Source organism: Brienomyrus brachyistius, chromosome 20, assembly GCF_023856365.1.
Source record: "Brienomyrus brachyistius isolate T26 chromosome 20, BBRACH_0.4, whole genome shotgun sequence".
Lineage (NCBI taxonomy): Eukaryota > Metazoa > Chordata > Actinopteri > Osteoglossiformes > Mormyridae > Brienomyrus > Brienomyrus brachyistius.
Window position 1 is genome coordinate 8,447,377 of NC_064552.1, and position 23,990 is coordinate 8,471,366.

The window sequence follows — 23,990 nt, forward strand, 5'->3', positions numbered from 1 at the left end:
CACGCGTCATCACAAATGCCGTATGCTCGACATCATCTGTGGAGACTTTTGTTTCCTTTGTAAACCACACTTCTATCTCTCGACAGGAGAAAATGTCATCGCAACCAGTCGGATGCTTCCATAGGTTTTAGGATGACCGTCATCCCCACTCATTTCTCAGCGTTTGAGGGCTGCGGTGGGTTTATCGTAAACAGAGCGTACGACTTGGAAAAACTCTTTAAAATTTACTAACCTTCATTGAATTCACCACAGCTGTCTCTAGCTTTCACACGGCCAGGGAGAGAGAGAGAGAGAGAGAGAGAGAGAGAGAGAGAGAGAGCGAGCACCTTCTCAAATAACAGAGTGCTGTCTTGACTGAACTTGTTGCATACATATTTTTTCATGTGGAGATTTTGCGGCATATCTGGACTTTATCACTTCCCATGTGTTTGCCAGCATCAATGGTCATGGATGTGGAAACACAGCACAACTGTCACATTCTGTTTGTCTATATCACAGAGAAGGTCACCCTGCCAACAGAAACATGTGGGCATAAAAATATCTGTACGACGATAATTCCATTCCTAACATTCTTCAACTTTGTTGAATGACTTCTTAGTCATATCTTTATATATCTTTATATATATAACCACTCATAATGATCTGTTTTATAAACAATTAAGAGATAGACCCACAGCTATGCTGTCATATATTTCCTATGTATTCCTCTGTGTTGAAACTCAACAATCTTTCTTACAAAATCTCTACCAAGACTTGGTGTTGGCTGCATTTTCTCTATTCTGCTGATGGCACCATTTCGCAGTCTGTAGCATCTGTGATCACCTTACCAAATGTGCAAAAGTGTTTTTAAATACCTGACAAATGACTATGGGAGGAAAAAAAATCTACACTGTAACACTGTAAATTCACACAATTTGAGGTAATTTAAAAAGGTTATGTAGGCATGTAAAGGCTTGGTTATACAGAGTTACATAAGAATTATACAATGAAACTAGCATCAGTGTTTAGCCACTGCAGATTCATTCTTTGAAACAGGAAATTATGTTCCCTTTAGTGTGTTTCAATTCAAATGGTAGCAATATGTCAAATGAGCTAAGCTTTATTCACACTGACTCCCTGGAGTGACTGGCAAAGGGTTTGAGAGGTAGAACATTCAGGATGTGCCCCTGCTGGCAAAGACGAGGAATACCTACCCACCCCCACTAAGCTACAAGCCCCCTGTGTCTGCATCTTGAAACATGCACTTAATTACTGATGGCAGTTTTACAAATTCTGACTGGATAACTGCAACTAAGGGCATGTTTGGTGCTCTCCTAAGAGCGATAACAGTCCCCAGTTGATATGACGGTCCTGCCCCAGTGTGCTGTGGTGATATCTGCTTGGTAACGGCTGTAAACAAAAGAAATGTTCGCCTCAGCAGCTTACTGCCCAGCAACAGCAGTAACTGGTGGACAAAATCGGAGTGTGCCTTTGCTCAGCTGTTACACCCCCTGTAGTGCAATCACCTAATTATTATATCTGACCAGGGGTGCCAAGGGGGTGGGGTTTGGAACATTTGGAATATAATTGGATTGGTCTGGGTTGGAGCCATTATATGATATGCGCTCACGGGGTCCAGCGACACCCCAGAATCTGTATGTTTCGGTGTGGTGTAAAGACAGCTGGTAATATAGCAACTCTTGCTGATTTAAAACATTGCAGTTTTAAGCATTTGATTGAGCCACAACAAAAATCACTTACAACCTTTCTTTTTTTTTACACCTACAGCACATTTGGACACTCATTCGTTAGTTGTTTAAGTACGCCTCCAAACAGCCAATCGCGTGGCTGCAGATGAATTCATGCAGCTCACAGACGGGATCAGCAGGTTTACGTACCGTTTGTCCGGCCAATCGTGAACATGATGTTGCCGCCGGTGTCATAGGTGGTGCTTCCAGCATCTCAAACAGCCGCCCTCCGCCGGATTTTCACTGCAGTGTCTTTACAGAATGACGTGATGAGCAAAAAAAAATAAATAAATATCCAGTGAATGTCATTTCACTGGCCGGAAACAAGCTGTTAATGAGAGAGGTCAGAGGAGAATGCCATATCTCTATTTGCTTCAAAAGTCACTTTTAAAACACTGCTGAGAAACTTGAAATCCCTTCTGAATTGCGATGACCAGAAAAGTCGAAAATATACAAAGGTTATCCGGGTGTAACTGTATTTCCCAGCCACAGTCCCTTAAGCAGAGTGTCTGACTATTAAAACGACACATGATAGAAGGACAGTCCATTACAAATGATCTGAGGCGCAGATTTCAGGTCCAGAGAGTAAAAGTCCAGACCGAGATTTTGTTTCAACCAACCAGCTGAGTATCTGTGACTGTGACTCTTTATGCTAAACTGGTTGGTTGAAACAAAATGTTGGTCTGGATTTGTACTCTCTGGACCTGAAATCTCCACCTCTGGTAGGTGCTACACTTCCTACAACTGTTTGCAGTAGAATTAGCCAGCTGCGCAAAGTAGGAAAATGTTTGGACTCTTTACAAAGTGTCTCTTAACACGCTCACAGTAAGCAGCCTGACTCCCAAAGGCTTGTTTGATCGGTCTTTTGCAGAATTTTGGCTGAAGTCGGCCAATCATGCTGTCAGAGAAAGTCTGAGACATGTGTAAGTGTGATAGATTTAATCATACACAGTGACATGTGGGTGTGTTTCTGACTCTGCATACTCAGCTACACCCACCAAGGAAGGTGTGGATGTAGCCTTTACGATACATTAGTGATTTATTTAAAACTGCACAGTATACGAGCTTGTAACTAAAGTATTCAATTTATAATAATGCAATTATATACAGAAAACTTTGCAGTTGATTTAGCAATAAATATTGTATTCATTTGTTATTTGCATGAACTTAGCTACACGGTGTGTAGAATATTAATTTATTAAAGTCTTTTTTTGTTAAATCAGTAGTTATTCTATCAGGAAAAAAATCTAATTATAGCTTTTTCATAGTTCGGCCGATTACGAAAGGTGCAGTTTGTTTGTCTTACACAAGTAAGATTAAAATTAAGATGGACTTTAAGGGGGAAATTCTGGTTTATACAGCAGAGAGAATGTAGTGCACTGATGAACATATGTACATATGTACAGACAAAGTGCAATGACAGCACACACAGTACACAGCACACACAGTACACAGCACACACAGCACACAAATAAAATTTCCTGCAAAACAAAATATTGTGATACTAAAAATAAATATTTCAAGATAAGAATAATATATTCTGCACAAATAAATTATGTGTAATTAGAACAGAAAGCGCTGCACTTTTACTGTGACGAGGTAGAGTGCTTCCTGATGTGTTATGGCATCTCTGAACGCGGTCAGGAAGGGAAATTTTTATTTTTTTCACTAATAAGCTTCTGGGGGAGTTGTGTGAGTCTGTTGCAGGACGCGAGGGTAATGGAAGTAACGGCATATGCTGGATATTCACCAACAGATCTGGCTTTTTGCTGTAGCTCTGCTGATTGTATGCAGTTGTCAAAGTCCAAAGAACATCCAAGCCCTGGTAGATAAATTAATGGCAGCGATCTCCTCCTACAAGCACAAGGACGCCACAGCGACGAGGGTACACGATACGGTTTTCCACACAGCGTTCTTTATTTATCCGCATGTCACATGATTTGATTGAGGAGCACTTAACGTGGTGTACTGGATTTCTCTTTAGTGTCCCGAGTTGCATCATTGTTGCCCAATTATCAATCTTAATTCAGTGTGACATCGGTAACAGAATGGGCAATCTGGCAGGGCCGCATGCTTTAATGCATACAAAACGCAACGTTTATAGCGACGCTACATCCACAAGATCATTATTAATGTTCCCACGAAACATTTTCTCAATGTAGGAAGCCAAAACAAAAAATACAATCCTGTTTGGTAAATGCTGATATGACTACTAAAAGAAAACATTTCTTCAAAAACAAGAAAATAATGTCAAATGTAGCACTGATGAGAACAATGAGATTACATCTGTGTGTATCTAGTTTGATCTTCCCCTACATGTATTAGTTTATTTTGCGTAATTAAATTTTGCTGCGTGTATGTGTGGGCGTACTTTTTTTTTGTCGGTTTATCTCTTAGTGTCCTTATTACAATAGCTGGGCTTTTCTGTAAAAATGGGACAGCGATCTAATACTAAACAGAACGGGGAAGAGCCTGGCTTTGTTAGACGGGAGTAAGTGACCACACAGTGTCCAGCGGCTCCTGCGTTCTCGTGTTGCCGGGATTGAAGTCTCGTGGGAGTCGGGGAAGGAGATCCAGCCCGGAGAACTCCATTGTTTACACTGATGGTTTCCAGATGCTGGCAGAGGGAGCAGTCAGCATCCCAGGACCACTGCCAGGAACCAGGAAGCGATCCAGGGCTTTCTGGAATACTTGGAAAACATGTCCGTGCTTCGTAATAATGTCAAAAAAACAAAAATGCTGGAGCCCAAGTCCTCACTGTGTTTCAAAACTGATTAAAAACAACAATGTTGCACTGAAACTGCCAGCGATAAAAAAAAATATCGTAAAATCACAGATAGTCGAAGCGTTTCGTGGTGTCCTACGGATTTTTTTTTTTAATCTCTGTTCATAGAGGTCTGTTCAGGGTTCACCTAAGTCCACTTATTGCTGGAAATGTCAAAATAAGGTGGCAATATATCACTAAGGACCCTCTTTAGAAGAGAAAAATTACGATCCTTTAATTTTTATTTGTATAACTCCCAAAATATATAACTTATTTTTATGGTCTTCTTACGTGCGGCTGGTTTTGCTGGGTGTGCCTGTCCATTTTGTATAGGTTTATTTAAATATGTGAAGGTCTTTTCAGTCTGCTTGGCCACTCTGATGGCAGGGGCTATTTTGAAAACACAGGCACACTGTGAGAGGCCAAATTTGTCATTTAACAGTCCACCTGTTTCCCCGCTCTCTTCTTCTGCCCTCTTTCTTTGCGCAGGCACTAAAAGAGACAGCTGCAGGGGCAGAAGATCCGGAGGACCCCGAAACACTGGTTCCTTTTAGCTTTTCCTGGTTGCAGTCCTGCAGCAGCACCTGACTGTGGCTCTCACATAAAGGCCGGCCTTTTGGGGGGGGGGGTGGGGAGGTGGGGGTTGCGGAAATCGCCAGTTAAATAGCAATGCCGCAGGGGTGCAGCTGATGGATGACAGTGTTATTTCTGTGCTTCTTCAAAGAAGTAAAGCCATCAAACTGGCTCTTCCCCAACCACCTTTGTATCCCGCGATGAAAGGGAGGTAGATCTTTATGCGTGTCTGTTGTAACATCTGAAAAACCTCGCCTAAAAAATACAGCTAATGAAATGACAGCGACAAGAATGTGTGCAGTTAAGTACACAGGGGAGTAGGGTTTATATAAATAAGATCAGTAAGCTGAGGAGTGCAGCTGTACAATTTGAGAAACGTGTGTAACGTAAACAGATCGAAGGAGCGCAGGTTTCGGCCGCATAGCCTCCGTTTCACTTCTGCACCATCCGGCTTGAGCCAAAACACACTTCGTTTGGCTTTACATTCTACCGCCGGTTAAGTCAATGCAAAACAAGCCCTTTGATTTTGCGCACGTCTTGGGATCGCGCGCGCGCTGTCGTGGGGTTTCACGTAAACTCAGGCGTCACGCATTTGATTCTCGATGTGTCATCCTGTGAACCACAAAGGTCTGATTTAAACAACTTTACTAGGGGCCCTTGCAGAAATCGGTTAAAGTGTATTAAGCACAAATGTCGAATCCTTGTTTTCAGATATTCCTTAGATAGAGATAAAAGCGTTTCAGATTGTGAGTTCAAATAATTTGTTGATTTATTTAATTGGTTTTATAGCGGCACTATAGTAACTAACCTGCAATAAACAGCACGTTTAAACAGCATCTAATTAATGATATATTTTTAATGCCAGAGATAGTTTCAAAAATTCAAAAATTGGAAGACTTGTTGTGTTGGTGAAATTCTTCTTTGATACCAATTATAGTTTTACACTATATATCATGCACGATTCACCCTGATTTCTAGGAATTCCTTAACAAGCACATGGATACTGGGGTGTAGAGAGAGAGAGCGTAACCTTCTGTCTTGCCCTCTGCCTTTTAACATTTGTGGCACTTGTGTTGCTCTCTGACCTCCAGTGACTGTGTCTTACTGCACAGACAGAGAGCGAAAGCTACTTCTTCAATCGGGCAGACAAGGCTCATCTTACCGGCCATGTGCAGCATGCTGACACCACCCTGTCATTCAGAGGTTAGGGACAGGGACAGCCAGTACACGAGTCCCCTTCCTCTACATGACACATGGGGGGAATGACTGCGTGTAATGCTAGATCATTCTGCAATTATTTGTCACTTGTGACTACGGTACTCTTGACTGGACTTCAACAAGTTGTGAAAAAAAAACCTCAAGTCATTCTGCAGTCGTTTAAAAATCGCCAAGAGTCGGAGACTAGAAGCATGTGATTTTAAACAACAAAACTTTTCTTTCACATGCTACATTTATTTGTAGGTTTTCCTCGTGCCACCTTCTACCACCTCCAGCTAACATATAACTTAAAACAGTCGGTGTGGCTCCATGATGGGTTTCATGCTTTCCTGTGCTATCCGAATGTGCACATAATCTGGCTTTGATTTCCTTTCCCCGCGGTCCTTTACGGCTTGATTGGAGAGCCTTCTCCAGCTGGGAGTGATGACTGCGCCGCTGAAGTATTTGTCCTGTAGCAGGGCGCCTCAGCTCATTGGTCGAGCTCTCAGGCTTGGGCCCCCGTTGCTGTCCTTGGAGGCCACAGCTGGAGGGAGGACCCCCATTTCAAATCTGATGTGCGTTAAAGATTTACAGTCCAGGGCTATACCTTCCTAGCCAGTTAACTGAATTTTTAGTTACCTCAATCTGAAACTATTTCTTCCGATGATTTTTATTATTTTTTTTAAATGACCCACTAAATGTTACTGAAAGACTCTAAGGACTTTATCTCCACGGAGAAAATGGGAAGCACAGCCTTTTTCTGACAGAATAAGTTTGAATTTTAAGACCTTTATTGAATCTGTAAATTATGTGAATGGGAGAGTGCTACTTAATTATTAACAGTTTATGGCAGTGAACAATTGTCTCACCTGAAAACAGGCTAGGGTCAAAACAAGTACCTATTAACTTTACAGGGGGTAATAAAGGCAGAAATATTTGAAAGCATTCCTCACCTGTAACTACATTGGCAGGTCAGTATAATGGCAGCTTTGCTGGTTGGCTTCTTACTTGGCCTCTGAGATGCATCCATTACACGTATCTTGCATTTGTAGACCATTTGTTTTTGAGCATTGCGCAATACGGCCGTGCAAACACAACCAAAACTCAGCCTTTGCCCCAAGCAGATGTTGTTTAAACTGTTATTGAAATCACTGTCGTCATTTTCATATTTATCCTTTGTAGATCATTTTTCTTACAGCTTTTGTTTTCACAGAAAGTTGGACGTATCTCAGGTTATGCATTTGGGAAGTTTTTGCTCAGTCACCATGGCCCCAGTTAAACCTCTAACAATCATTGAATACACGCAATACCAGTGATCATTCATCTTATATACTAATACGAATCTTAAAGTCTCTGAAATCCCATGTTTTCGGTTCACCTCCGTAACTCTCATTAAGAACCAGGTTGGCTGGTTTGGCCCGAACTTATTAGTGTGTAAAAAGAAAACTTTCTTAATCCATACATCTGAAATAAGTCGATACAGAGATAAAGCAATGATACAGAAAAAATTGCTTATTACAGGTCATATAGTTCATAATGTTTTTATAACGCATTTGTCAATCTGCTTGGAGCTAATATGAAATATTTACTACGTATTTAGGCATTGGAATGGTATAATCAGTTCCAGGCTCCAATAAAGCAAAACTGGTGAAGTCTTTTACTATGCCTGCTCTCTACTCTTGGCAGATTTCTGCTGTTACTTGAAGGTCATATAAATTATTCATTAATCTTTCGACTCAAACACTTTCTGAGGAATAGTATGTTTGAACGCCAGGAGTAGTAACCCACCGTGAACTTCATATCAGAGAACCTTTGTGTTACGCGAGTTAAGTTGTACATTTATTTATTTAGTATATCTGCCCTTTGGGTCCAAATCAAGTTAAGAGTTAGTGTAAATACTAAAGGTAGATAATGGGCTCCATCTTCATCTAGCTGTAGGTATCATAGAGAGAGAGGGAGAGAGATTCAGTATTTTCTCAGCTCCAAGTCAGGATCTGAGAGTGGAACCCTGGAATTCTGATGTCATGTTTTTCAGCCTGGCTCCCAACTGACAAAACAACAGGCTTGTTTGTGTGACATTTCCAAGTGTTGGTGTTTGGCTGCCCTCGGGAATGTGGGTCAGAAACAAACAAAAGGAGGATTTTACAAATCGAAGATCGAGTCCTTCCGTGTCGTTCGGCAGTTTCCATTAAGAACCATTCATGCATACTTATAAGTATCACTGTTGTAGCAACACTTTCAGAATAGTGACGTACAACCTAAATCATAAAACAATCCTGATATTAAAACTATGAAGCAGCATGTATGATTGGTTTTGGTCATTATAATGATTAGCTCAATAGGTTCCTTCCTCGAGACATTAATCACTTTCATCATTATCAATAGTTATCAAATATATAATTTTAAAAGGCAGCGACACATAGGGTAGATGTCAGACTGAGATTATGAAGGCTTTTATGTCTGCAAGAGTCTTTTTTTCCAAAATATCTTTTTTTTTAACTTGGTCTTTTTTTTGCTGAATATCAAAAAATAGTTACAATTCTTGCACATTTTACAGTTATTCAAGCCAAATATGCCTGGACCTAAACTGAGTTTAACTGGGAAGATCCGTTATAAATATGATTACAAGTGATTTGAATTCATTCATTGAACAGCTCTGTTAAAGCAAGAAATGTTCAGCTGGAAAACAGCTTGCACTTCATTCTGATTGGACGAGGGTTTGGATCCCCTGGGGTATATTGTGTGTGCGTGTATGTGTGTGTGTGTGTGTGTATGGGGGTGGGGGGTCAATGTAATGAACATGTTTAGTGGTTAAGGAACTGGTTCTGGGGCCTGAAAGGGTTCAAGTTAATTTCCCAAGCCTAGTGTCCCCCTGAGCTATGCAGTTGCTTAGTAACTGTAAAGGTATGTTTCAGGATGTAGTTATTGGTCACACAAAGGGGGAATATTGTCAGTAAAAGGGTGCTACCTTTTATTATTGCATGGAAATCCCTGCAGTGTGTTTCTGTGCTCTTGTTGTTGGTCACTATTCAGAAATAGTTGTAGTCCTCGGTCACAAAATAGCTGGTACACAAGTGGGCCCACTCACAACCTGGACAGGACGCTCAAAACGTTACGGTGCTGGGGCAGTGGACAGTCACAGTACTCAATAAGGTAGCAAAAATTTATTAGACTGCGCAGACTAAATGCGTAAGCAAATGACCAAGGTCAATGTTTGGGGCTGCCCTGGGGTTCCCTGCCTGTGCTTCCATTGCTGGTCTGAACGACTGAGATATTTTCCGCATCATTAGTTATTACCGAATGCCTACTTGCATAAATAGAAATACAAGCTTTCAGTTGATAAAGACATGGTTAGGTAAACCTGGTTTGGAAAACTGAGAAAGTATTTCCATGTAAGAATGTACAGTGTACACATGGGCACGGTTAAGTTAGACATCTGCCTCATATGACTATGTACGTAAACACTTAAGACCCCCCTTCTTGCTATAAAGCCAGATCTTTATGATATTCAGTTGCCTTTATGTATGTTTTTGGGGCCAACATTAGGCCATAAAACTATGAGGAATTGAGTTTACATACATTACATATTGTTGGAACGCAGCGTTTACAATTAAAGCAATGTTTTGGACAGGTATGACATTTCAGTTACCACACAGAGACAGCCAATGAGAGAAGGGCATCAGTCCAACGGCTTATCTAAAACCTTTACAAGAGCACGCGAGTCCTCAGCCATGCGACAGTGAGCCGTTAAGTTTTGTGGCCATAGTAAACCGAGGGGGGACTTCTGTTGACAATTGTTGAGTCATTTCATTTTATTTTGTTTTGGAGGGGGTGACGGCATGTAAGCCGTGACGCAGATTGTTGGCACGGCAGAGGAACGAAGCAGATGCAAATGATTACATTTCGCATTACTCACACTGCCGCCCGACATTGACCCCTCCCCTCCGCAAAGCCCCACCCATTCAGGCACCATATTTGGACCCAGCGATGGATCGTTTTCCACAAAGCAACTGAAAACAGACGTACCATTCTGACATAAATGCAGTGATGCTTGACTTCATCTCACACAATAAGAAGGAAGATCAGAGCACATTGAATTTTTTCAGTCAGAATTTCAAATTTAGACAAGGGAAGAATAAATCTGATATAAACCACATGTACAAGTCATTTTTCATATATGTTTGTTTAAATGTGTTTGTTTAAATGTGTTTTCTCTCCATATTGGCAAGTCACAGATAATTACTACAGAATACATTATTTTTGGTTAAAATGGCAAAATAATCAGTGAAATATGCATAATCATGTTCATGCCAATACAATGAGCAATTCATGCATGTTCAGTGCTGGCCGTTAAGCTTCTGCTGTGTGAAACTTCTATGACGGCAGTGATCTGCGTATTGCCTCCATTTATCGATGTAATACTTTGGTGGAATGTGTTTTTATTACTGTCTAGTGTGTCTTGCTATTTGAAAGTGATATGAATGCATGAAAATAAGCGAATCAAGGGAATGACATGTAAAATATATTTTGCGATTTGCAGTAGATGAAAAAATATCGTCAATACTAAAGCCTGTATGTCTGCAAAGGTCAATGAGGTTATTAGGCAAAGATTTGTGGTTTAGTAATATAAAACACTGGTGGTTTGTACTGAGCAACTGTCTACGAAACACATGCAACGGTCTTAGGTATGCAGACCGAAGGCGCAATGTTGAAGGTGCAAGAAAAAATGAACACATCTTACACAGTTTCATACCTGAAACACACCTTGTCTATACCTTAACACACCAAAAAACCTATAACAAGCCCCCCCCCCCCAAGAACGTGACCAAGATGAGCGATGGATGGAAGGATGGATGGATGGAAGGATGGATGGATGGATATACCTCTTAACATTGTTGGGCATTTCAGGTTCAAAAGCTACAAATCCAGACCAAGATTTCGTTTCTACCAACCAGTTGAGTCTCTGCGACTGTAACTCTTTATGCTCAGCTGGTCTGGATTTGTAGCTTCTGAACTTGAAATGCCTTCTCGTTCACTTGCTCAAACCATGCTTCCATACGGTGATGCTTGCATGAGCGGAGAACACTGCCCAAGCCTTTTCTCTTGTGTCATTTCTCATGAATCCTTAATGCAAAAGGAAAAGAGCAGCGCCGGTCATGGCAGAAATACTTATTTGGATGAGTGATGAACATGGTGATGCAAATTTTTATTACTCTCGTGGGAAAAAAGGTTTGCTTCTTGTTATATTGCTGTTTACCGCAGAAGATATTGTCCGTCATAAACTGCAAACTCAAAATAACGAAGAGTCAAATAGTTGCACAAAGAGCAATCAGTTACGCATGAAGTCTGCAAGGAAGCTGTCAAGTCATGTGACCTCATCCTGGCTACCTGCCCTCTGCCAGGATTAGCATAAAATTTATTATATAAACTCTTTGTTTTAACTGTGTTTTCACATAAGCAGCATTTAATCCACTATTTCCCAATATGACAGAAGTAATTACGTAGGATTTTAATGCAGTGGACAAAGAATGATTTCCACTGTACTGACAATCAGATGAATATAAAAACCAAAACCGCATCAGCCAATTTAAACATCCTTAGCATCCTTAGCTAATCTATCTGAACTGAGTAATTCCTTACTTTTGTCTTTTGTTTATATTTCTATTAAATATCTGAAAAATATTGAAATTAAGGTTCCCTTATTTCCAAAATACCCATCTAAAAATGTAATTCCAATAGCAGGAAACTGGAAATGGCTATCATGGCCACCAATGGTGGATGCTAGCGCGATAAAATTAGAATTCTAAAAGCATCTGAAATTCTTTTTGTTGTCTGTTGTGATTTATGGTTTTTCTACTCAGTTCCGGTGAACTTTTACGGGGGTTTTCTCAGGGTTAATCAATCAACACATCGAAGGTCCGCTTGTCCACACGGTTTTATCCACAGTGTCACAGAAACCATATCTGATCACAACACATACTTCCCTTAATCCTTAGTCAGGACAACCTAAGAAAACCACTTCTTTAACCAAAGGTCTTTATTTGTGCAAATTATTGTATTTCTTTAAAGAAACGAATAGTCTGCTTTATCAGATGTCTGAATGTTACCTCCGGTGTCTCGCCAGGCTCGACCCAAGGGGGAAGGTCTGACTCCATATCAAGGGAAGAAGAGATGCTTCGGGGAGTATAAATGCCCAAAATGCAAGAGGAAGTGGATGAGTGGAAATTCCTGGGCCAACATGGGACAAGAATGTATCAAATGCCATATCAATGTTTACCCACACAAGCAGGTGTGTATAAGGGACTGCTGACACCTTCAGGAATCATTCCGATTCAAAGAATAAGTCGACGCAAATGCTCCTCACTTTACGACGGTTCGACTTTTGCTATTTTGCTATTTACAAATGCTATTTTGACTTTTCCGATGGTGCAACAGCGATACGCATTCAATAGTCATCAAACATTTAATTTTTGATTTGTTCCCGGGCTAGCTATATGCCGTACGATACCTACTAATGATGCCAGGTGTGGGCAGCATCGACACAGCCACATTTCCAGTCTCTGTAATGATCTTGAGTGTAAACATCTCATAGTGTTTAACGACGTATCGTACTGTGGTTTTTATGTGTTTAATCAAATTTAGCCAAACCCGTTATGTCTACCGAATCATATTCATACTCGACTTGCGATATTTTCAACTTATGATAGGCCCGTCGGAACGTAACCCCCTCGTAAGTCGAGGAGCATCTGCATTTATTATCATTGTCGCATCTGCTAGGTTTAATACTTCACATCCTTTTACATCAGAGTATACAATGCAGATATACAGAAGATTAAAAGTTTAAGCCCCTCAGGAAATACATTAGTCACAGTGTAGCAAATACATATATATGCTCCAAGTTGTGTGTTCTCTGCATATATATAATTGCATCCTTTTCCTAAAGAGCAGTGTTTCTCAACCCGGTCCTGGGGACCCACAGACGGTCCACATTCTTGCTCCCTCCCAGTTCCCTGCCAGACAGTCCAAATTTTGTTCCCTCCCAGCTCCCCGGGTCCCCGTAGACCAGGTTTGGAAACATTGCAATTGGCTGTTTGTGGGCGTTTGTGTCATATTTGTTTACTCGCGACTTTCTCCATGCTTAGGATTTTGGGGGCAGATTTAGATTTTTGTACATTTAAACAAATTTCGCTCCATACTTTGTCTTATGCATAAGCTTTTCTTAGTTACTGTCACACAGATAGTGTAATTGTCACAATATCTGCAAAGTTTAAGATGATCCACTTACGTTGCAGTATGAAATTTGCTTCTTGAATAATAAGATTTTACCATCGCCCTTTGACCTCATATCAAATGAAAACAGAACTTTGAAGAATTTACATTGTGCATTTAGTCATTTTGAGCGGCTTTTGAAAAGCGGCACTGCAGTTCTTGTTCAGTTTTGATGAAAAAAGAAAATCTTTCGTCCCAAGTTGAAGACATCTAGTAATAGCTTACATCACAGTGCCATATTATACCATTTTTTAGGTTTCTAGGTATAGAGCTTTAGAGCTTCTGATCCAAATTCAAATCCCTGAAATCACACTCATCGGACTTTTCCTTTAAAATGGGTTACCAGGTGGAGAGTTCAGGTCCAGAAAGTAAAAATCCAGACCTAGATTTTGGTTCAACCAATTAGTTGAATATAAAGTCACAGAAAATGCAAGTGAGTGATTTTTTTGATCACAAAGTGTTTCTTTAAATGTTTCCTGTTATTTACGAAACCACTCAAACCTACATAAGTTGCAGAAGGTAAACGGATTACTGAGTTGAGAAATCTAGCCGAAATAACACTGGTTTGTTTGTCTGGATAATGAAATGTTACATAAATACATTATACTGGGAAGTATGCTATATAACACCAATGCTTTATGTCAGAGCCGCCTTATTTTCTCTTGTAACTATAAAAAGTCACAGTTATAGCAGAACAATGAGACACTCCAAAACAGGACTGTGACCATCTCAAGGAGCTGAAAAGAGTATAATCATAATCCATAACGTCCCATATTTTGAAAGATTTCAGATAACATTGTTACAGTGACTGCAACTTAAAAATGTTTCTGTGCTCAATTTCCTAAGCCATGTATAGCAACTGTGAACGTTCGTCGCCATGGACACGCCACAGCAGCACAGTCTTGGTCGTCAGCTGCTTTCGTGCAGAAAAAAAGCCCCAGGCTTGAATCTCCATGATGATGGAGGTGAACAGTGAAAGCACAACTTTTTGAAGAGCTTCCGTCGCATTAGCTTTGGCTAAAGCCTCATTCACAGCTACCAGATTCACGGTTCATTTTAGTATTTTACTCGCATTGATGCCAACATGCATGATATACATTATATCGTACGCATGGGCCTACGATGGGTTGGCGCCCCGTCCTGGGTTGTTCCGTACCTTGCGCCTGTAGCCCCCAGGATGGACTCCGGACCCCCCCGCGACCCTGAATTAGACAAGCTGTTGCAGAACATGGAAGGATGCATGGATGTATAGACAGTCAGCACAACAGTTAAATCTTAAAAAGAAAGTCACTGTCACATGTCGTATATATTCACTGATAACATTCTCAAAGCTTTACACCATTGATTCGAATAAGCAGAACATTTATCAACCCTCTGCTAAAAAGCCTATTAATATCACCCTTGTTTCAACAGACTTTAGTATTTCCAGCAAATCTGAGACGTCCAATTCTGTGACCTTATAATGCTAAGTTTCCAAATCTGTTTAATTACTGTTCAGACTTCTATTATATCAAGACTTCAAATCGATTGTTAAGTTTTACTGTTTCTTTAGCGGCTTAGCCAGTTCTTTTAGCCAAAGCAACTTAAAATTTAATACATTTATATAGCTGGATATTTCAGCCAAAGCAATTCAGCTTAAGTGTTTCTCCCAGAAGAACTTCAAGTTTACATGTCTGTGCCTTTAACCAGTGTAGCTCCCGTTAGCCTGTGTACATGCTGTATGTACTGAATGCATAAACTTTGACAACTGTATTTCCGTTGACAGTCCCTATTGTGGAGAATGCTGATCGTATAGCCGTGCAGCCATTGCATTGAGGAGATGATTACATTCTGCCAAATTATATCTGGACAGTATCTCACTTTCCATGTATAAAAATGAGAGAATGCATTCATTCATTTCCTCAGCCTGTTTTTCACTAGCGTGGTACGCACCTTTCGCTAAAACATTGCCTGTCCCCAGGAAGACGGCATCGTCTGCCATGCCAAGGGGGACGCTAAATGGAGATTAAAGCCTGAAAATTGCCCAGCTAAGAAGCTCGGACACTGCGGAGACCATATTGTCTGTCCTTTGAGAGCTTTTTTTCCCCCTTTTTTCTAGGATAGAACGTTAGAGCAGTTTAATGGGGAGGAAATTCTGTCAGTGAGGTAGATTTATCCCCAGCTCTGTTCCAAGTACAACCCCCCGCCCCTCTCCACTCCTGCAGAGCGTTAGGAGATTCCTGAGAAACATTCTCTGAAAAGCATTTAAGAGCCACGCGATTCAGCAAACGTTGTGCATTTTTTCCCCCCACCAGTATTTCAAAAATCACGGCCCCGGCATTCATGATGTAAACGATATATGAAATTGGGATGAATAACAAACAACGCTTTGTGGCCAACAGAGGAAAATATGCACCAAAGCACAGCTCATTGGCGAGGTACCGGCCAAACTGTTACACATCCCTGGGTTAGTGTTTTCGTGGGATTTTTGGATTCCAGATCCATGTTAGCGTTTCACATCCATTAGGGATTAAATGGTCTGCCAGATTTCACCAATAATTAAAACTCTGCCTTCGTTCTCTAGATATTTTCAGGCTTGATGCCAAGGTAAACCTCAAAGTATAAATGATGAATGTGATACTTCTCTTCTGCTGTTACGGGTAAAAAGTATTTTAGAATAAAAAGTTAAATTTTTAAAGGTGTCTCGCTACTTGGTAAGGCCGTGACAGCTAATGCATACACGTTAATCACGCATGTGAACGGTGACCTTAATGCACAGTATATACGAGGCTGTTTGTTAAATAGAATCGCTAGTGGTCTGTCGAAGATTGAGAGCATATTGCACAAATGGGATCAATGTTAAAAACATTATTCAAGAGCCAGTGAATCCTCCTCCACCCACCGAGTGGGCTCTCCTGTTGTTGTTTAAGTGCACTGTATGCAGTGCTTTGCCAGTTACCAAAGCAACGTACGCATCACACATACATTGCATCATTCTTTGTGCTGAAGCTCACTTTCGCTGTGTGGATGTTTATAGCGTCACATTTTATTTGTGTTTAACATTTTATGACAGCGGTCTGAAACCTTCTTGGCTTTGAAAGGCACTTCTGCAGTCCCTAGCATCAGTTCCAAGAAAGTGATCTCCAATGCAGTCTCCCCTGTCTCGTCAGATGGGTTTGCATAAACACGCAGGGCAGCGTTCACTTTTACTTTAATCACAATAGATAAACTAAATCAGTGCCTCCTTAGTAAAAAATTGTTTACTCAGACTGCAGCGCATGTAAATCAAGGTCTGGGAACCTTTTTTTTTTGTGAGCATAGAATAACCGTTAAATCTATCAGAAGCTCTTTAACGTAATGTTGACACAGGAAGAGAGTTAAATAATAATGGAAATTTTCTTATTGCGTTGAACAGAAATGAAACTGAAATACTTTTAATATATGGATATAAATAATTATGAATAGCTAAATTTACACCAAATACACCCTAGCCCTTACAAAAAGCTATCTATGTAGTTTTAGCTTTCAAGTTTACAGAGTCTCCGGGATAAGGCCGTTCAACTTCTGGACAACTCATACTTACGAATGGACTGCTGCGAAACCTACTATATTAAAAACTGTAGTAAAATACAATAGTTCGTAATAACGAACGCTCACACTGCTTTGTGATGCTCATGAAGACATTGTAATACTGTGTATTGTTACTTTATTATTATTGATAATAATAATAATAATAATAATAATAATGATTATTATTATGCCCTGCGATGGGCTGGCCCCCCATCCTGGGTTGTTCCCCGCCTCGTGCTCATTGCTTCCGGGATAGGCTCCGGACCCCCCGCGACCCAGTAGGATAAGCGGTTTGGAAAATGGATGGATGGATGGATGGATTATTATTATTATGTATTATTTTCCCAATTTACATAGAAATTCTACTTAAAACTGACTTGGGGAATGCACCGTAACCATCACCTGGGGACTCTCTGTATTTATTAATAGACATAGGCAAGGGTGGCATAGGGGGGAGGGGTAGGACGGTCCCAAGGGTCCTGGAGTGACAGGGGCCCTAAAACATTTGGAAAATAACCATATTGGTCTGGACTGCAGGTCCAATATGATATGCTTTCAAGGGGCCCAAAATCTTTAGCGACGTCCCTGGACATAGTAATGTGTTTTTAGAGAACATTCCTTGTCATTTCCATGCGTTCATGTTGCGTTTGTTTGCATGTTTGTTTGTTTGTTTGTTTGTGTCCCTGCACAGCGTCCTTTGGAGAAACCTGACGGCCTGGATGTTTCGGACCAGAGCAAAGAGCACCCTCAGCATTTGTGTGAAAAATGCAAAGTCCTTGGCTACTACTGCCGTCGTGTGCAATAATCTCCGAATGAAGGTCTCCCCAGTCCACCCAGCCCTCTCCGTAACAATCTACAGGTCACCCACAAAGTGCTCTTTAAGAAGTGAAACTTGCCAAATTTGATATGTATATAGTTTATTTGCTCATAGGCCTTAAATAATCAGTATTATGTAACAAGTTTATCTGTGTATGTGTATAACTGAGAGATTGTTTTAACACTACAATATCACTGACAGTATTGCTGCCCATATCAGTTGCAATGGATTACCTCACTGTGGGGTCTATTGACTTTGTTTACATAATTCTGTGTTTGTTTCCATTTTTCCCTTCCAAGTGAAATTTATAGATATGCTGAATATTCATGAATTTTTATTTTTGCTAATAATTTAATATGGCTCTCGACGCCATTCTTACTCGTATTCAGTGGGTGGGCAGCACATCTTATCAACTGTGAATTAACTGAGGGATTATGAAAATGTTTATCCCTGGCTTGTGTGTTGTATTTATTACTGGAGTTTACCGTGTCTTCGTTGTAGACTAGAATTAGTGTTCGTGTCGTGCAATTTGACTATTTTAACTGGGACATATATAGCTATTGTAACGATTTCCATACATCATTAGAAACTACTGTAGATTCAGTTGTAATGCTATGAAATTTTAAATAAGCGTTAGTCTGCTTGGCAAATAATTCAGTATTTTTGAAGTAGATATGCTATTATAATACTTCTGTTAATTTGTTGAACCCCGAGATATATACATACATAATTTATATATGAAGATATCAGTTGGCATATAGTTGTTCTATAATTAAAACGCACAGTATTATTCGATATGAAAACTGATTTCGACTTGCAGTTAGTACATAACAATCGTAAATGTTGGAACAAATGCCCTTAAACAAAGAATTTATCAGACAAACGAAACACTATAGATTCTACCCAACTTTTAAGAATTCCGTTTGCCTGATTTTAATTTCAGACAACTAGCTATGTTTGTTTTCAGTGTTCACACATAATTTTGAGAGCAGTTTTGGCCACATTAAACAAATAGTTCGTCTCATATTCCCACATTCAGATAGGAAGACTTAATTTAAGGTGATTTGAAGCGGTGCTTATTAGAAGTCCGTTTAAACTCAGGACAATTTTACTGTTCAAATAGGAAGTTGTCAGGTATGAATGCTTAATGGATATTTCTTAAAATATGTTTGATGGCTTTTTTTGTTTCTGGAAAGTCTGAAGAATAGATGAAGAACACTTGTGTATTTAATTGAACCAGTCGTCAATTTGAAATAATACCTAACAATGTAGGAAACAACCCAAATGAAATCATTCGCTTCTAACAAAAAAGTACCAAGATGGTTTTGTTTTCACGTGGTGTAACAGTGTGTGTAACCAGTAAGTTGCCAAATGCATATTTGAATCGGCTTGGCCAGACTCACTAGGTAATTATGTCACCATTTACCGTTAAACCAAAAACAATTTCAAGAATCTACACAGTGACACTTGGCCAGTCTTTTGTATGAGCATTAGAAAACCGTCTCCCAGCACCTTGGAATTGGTTCGCAAGCAGCTTACAGTATATAGTCTGTCATATAGGATATTGCAATCTTATTGCAGAGATTCAGTAATGGCCTGTCCGGTGGCAGAGAGGTCAAACAAGTCCGCAGTTCCTTTTTGTTTGGTCATTGTGTCATAAAACTTCTGACACGGGGAAAAAAAAAATATATATCAAGGTAGAATTTCAAGGAAAATAACAATTGTTAAAAATTTCCAAATGGGAAGCCAACAGTTACCACATAGAGGCATTTAAAGCGCAATGCTTTTCATCTGCCATTAAATGTCAGGGAATAAAAAGCAACTTTATGCCTGAAGTGGGTGGTAACTGATTTGAAACACATGGGAAAGCAATTGAATTGCACATTGTCTGTAATTATTTTACAGGTGTGAACATGTCCCTAATTTAGAGAGGTCTGGATCTCCTGAACCAAAGGACAAAGCAGCGTTTTGGGGTTTAACAAATAAACCTAATCGACTTATTAAGCTGCAATTAATTACTCCGGGCACCATATTGTGTTTTTGAACTTTCGGTTGCATATGCACGGTTAGCAGATGTTATACGATGTGCTGTTATTAAACATCATCCATCGTCCATCTTCAAATCGCCTGAATCGGTAGCACTGTTGTCTCAAATATTTATGGTTGAGGGTTCGAATCCCATCTCTGAATGAGCGTTGGGACTTTGCACGTTCCCCCTCTGCTGTCTTGCTTTCTGCTGGGTATGCCTCATCCTACGTTTCAAAGGCATAAAGTTAGGCAAATTGGAGCCTTTAATTTGCTGAAAGTGATTCTTCTTGTGCTGGTATCCCGTCCAGGGTGTTCCTCTGCATATGCAGTGGGATAGGCTGCAAAGCAGTTAGAAGATGGGATTTCTTCATTGATTTTACAATTAAATGCCACTGTTTAATAGACGCGTTAAGTGAAGACATGTCATTAAGCGAACCGGGGGGGGGGGGGGCATGGGGTGGGGCGAGAGAGATGATAATCTCCATTTCAGGTGTTTAGAGCAGGGGTGCCGTAAGGGGGGCGGAGTTAGGAGAATTTGGAGCGTAGTTGGATTGGCCTGCGTTGGCGGCCCAAAATTTCTAGCGGCACCTCTGATTTAGATGAACGCAGAGAATGTAATTCACTGATGGGCTCACTGTGTACCCTGACGTATCTCAGAGCAGTGAGCACCGAGCAGAAATGTGAAAATGGAAATTTAAAGTTACTAAAAGGGATTCTGTTTACTGTTCTAATAAGGCAGGAAAACTCAGAAAGTCGGATGTTGCGTGGCATTGGGGAAAAAAAATATGTCATCAGAAAAATATTTGAAGGGCTTTATGACAGGTTTAAATCCTTTAACCAAGAGCCTAGTTGTTAATCGTCAAAGCAAGTGCTTTCATTGCTAAGCGAGGTACCTTCAAAATGCAGCCTGCTCAAATACAGGCATTTTAGATATAGCAATCAATCAATTTAAACAATTTAAGTTGCTTAAGATTTAAAAAATAAATATCGTTTTAATTCAGTGGCAAAATGAAAACGTCCAGATCACAAATGTGGAAACTAGGAAATGATATGACATGATGGCAACGTTTCCCATAAAATTATTTTTAAAAAACTATTCAGAAATCATCCTTGACATGCCAGGTTAGCTAATATTTCCCTTGATTCCCCTAGTTGACTTAAATATATGAACAGATATTTCCAACAGACAAAAACAATTATAGCACGGCTGTTATAAATGCAGATATCATTTGATTTATTCAAAGCCAAGTTGAAAGGCACTTATTCCTTACAAGCCAAGCCATCGTTTTGTACCATCATCAATAATGATCAAAACCTTTCTGCTGACCACAATATAAGTAGTGCAGATTTATTAAATTAACAAACAAAAAAAACCCCAGCGGAAATGTGTTTAAACACATTTGATTTACTTGTCAATGGAACCTTTACAGGGAACTTTCTTTTTAATACAAATTGACAACATTTACGTGGTTGACTGGATTTTTTGGTATGTGGCCTAATATATTTGACCTGTTTTTACAGCTGATAATTTACAAGGTGCGAAATGAACAGTTCAGGTAACTTACTAGATTTGAACTGGACTGTAATGTGAACTTTTCGGAATGTGAAACGGTAATTGCTAAAATGATTCTTAAACAGAACATCATACATGAATGTTATTAACAGCAGTGGATGGCGTCAAATTGGCCGAGCGATAGGGTATGTCGGTGTTATTTGTGTGTGTATTTGGGGAGGTTAATCAGTCAAACATACTTTCTACAGTCACAAAATCATTACGAACGGGAAAAGTTGAAAATCTCAGTTTACAGGTGCAGTAGGAATCGTCGAGGTACAGAACAATTTCCTTTAATGCTGACAGTTAAAAAAAAAAAGCAGGTTTTATGTTACCCATTTATTGTTGGGATCAACTCAATGTCAATTCAATGGCTTTATTTACAAATAATATAAAAGTATCATATTATGAAGTTGCACCGTCTACCTTGTGTTTCCAATTGTACTTCTGTTGTTTGTTTGCATTTCTGAAGGCTGTTTCGTCTAGTGGCCTGTTTCGGTTTTAGCGTGGATTAGACGTAGGTATTGTTTGACGGAGTAATTTGAAACTGTGGTTATTTACTTCTCCCACTGAAGTCTGCAAACAACGTGTCAGCACTATAACGCCTTTTTCTATACTATGCTCTATCCTTACTTCTATATAATAGAAACAAAAACATCAAGCTGAGCCAAAGGAGCTAAGCACATAACCAGAAGGGGCCTTGAACTCCTCGAAATTAGCTCGGAATCGTTAGAAACCTATAAAGGAAAAACAATTATGTGATTTGGGGTTTCAGAACTCCTTTCTCTGGCCATTGATGCTATCTAGGGGAGACATTTTTGAGTAGGTAGAGTGCTTTGAAAATATGTAAAGAGCGAGGAAAAGGTTCTTGTTTTTTTTGACAGCATAATTGCTTGCAGACGTATTTGCCTTGAGAGACATGTACTTGACTTTTACTGTTCTTTGCATTTTCTATGAACAATGTATGTATTTTCGAAACCTCTCGAGATGTTAACATTTTTGGAACAATTGCAAAAAATACAGTTCTTCCCCGGACAGATCTTTGCAATGATTGTTATATGTATATATTTGGAGGCCATCATTCACAAAATAGAATATTAGTTGTTTTACAATGTTGTATTGCAATATCAAAGCTTTTCCTTAAAAGGGCCTATTGTTGAAGTATAAACAAGATTGGGAGTTTTTTTTTTTTGGATGTTTTACAATCTGAGGGTTATATCCTACAGAAAATATTTATGGAAGGTTTCTTTTTTTCTACAATATTTTTTCTGTATAAAATATGCAACAAAACTACACTAAGAAGAAAATATTGTTGTCTACATAGATTATTATATGAAGGTTGGTACATAATTCTTAAATACCCTTTGCTCTCTTAAAGCCATTTTCTCTTGTTTAATGTGTATGGATGAATATATGATCCATATTAACAATATTATTCAAGTGTTTAATGTGTATGTGTTTTATATGCCTATCAGAGTTCATATATGTGTATTTTGAAACATTTATGCTGTCTTTTTAAAGGGCAGTGCTACAATTCTAACATTAACAGCAGAAAGCAATAGAGCATGCTAATGCAAAATAATGCTATGCAGAAGTAATCAGTCAACAGTAATCAGGCTGTTTTCAGAGATGCAGAACACTGTACCTCTGTATCACTGTTTTGTAGTTTAGCGCTCACCACTATATCAAAGCACAAGAAAGTGTGCCTTCTAATATGCATTATCTACTAAAGCATTATCGCGCAGGAGCTAATGTAGATTTTTAATTGTATAGCTAGGAAAGCATAGCTGCTCCGCTGTGCAAGAGGTCATGATGTTTGATTGTGATTGCATGTGCATATCCTTCATAATGCTTGGAAGAAAAAAGTTTTTCTGTAACTTTTAGTGCATTAATTTAATTGTATCCTAGCCTACACCAAAATACTAACTCTATTGCTGTATTTCAGATATTGTGTATGTATAACAACTAACGTATTAGTATACTGTTTTTGTGGATTCCCGAAGAAAACCACGAGGAAATGGAATAACACACTCTGACATACACTTCTTTATTAGAAATTAGATATCAATGTTTACTCATTAATTTTTTGTAACTTTTTTTGTATAAAGACTAATGCTAAAATGGAAATTGGCAGAGCACAGAGTGGCAGGCGAGGATGATGTTTTTGCTGGGAATGTGCAAAGAATGTACAACTCTTCTGTTAAATGTCCATAAAATGGCATTCCGAAATGTGCCTTATTTGCTTAATAGGGAAAAAGCTTTGCTTTAGTGCTTCAAAGAGTTTTATTGCTGAATTAAAATATTGAATCAGTGCCATTTTGTTCTGTTTTATTTGCCTTTTTACTTTAATTGTTGAACACAAGTTGTGCAACAGAAAAGCCGGTCATACTAAATTGCATTAAAACTGGAAAACTGATTTATACTTGATGTTTAACGTCATGTAACATTCTATTAAAATATTGCACAGACAAGAACAACAGATGCATTTGGGTTTAATTGCCAAAGTTGTGTTTT

At 39.4% G+C, this 23,990-nt stretch overlaps 1 protein-coding gene across 1 annotated transcript in view; it reads left to right on the forward strand.

The window, feature by feature from the left end:
* The window catches only part of zcchc24 (zinc finger, CCHC domain containing 24), a 41,930-nt gene extending 18,142 nt beyond the window's left edge, over window positions 1-23,788 (forward strand). The window contains exons 3-4 of the mRNA XM_048987036.1: window positions 12,386-12,550; window positions 17,771-23,788. Of these exons, the coding sequence (XP_048842993.1) occupies window positions 12,386-12,550; window positions 17,771-17,884 (279 nt within the window). The 3' untranslated portion in view covers window positions 17,885-23,788. The remainder of the gene's footprint in view (window positions 1-12,385; window positions 12,551-17,770) is intronic.
* Window positions 23,789-23,990: the final 202 nt, after the last annotated feature.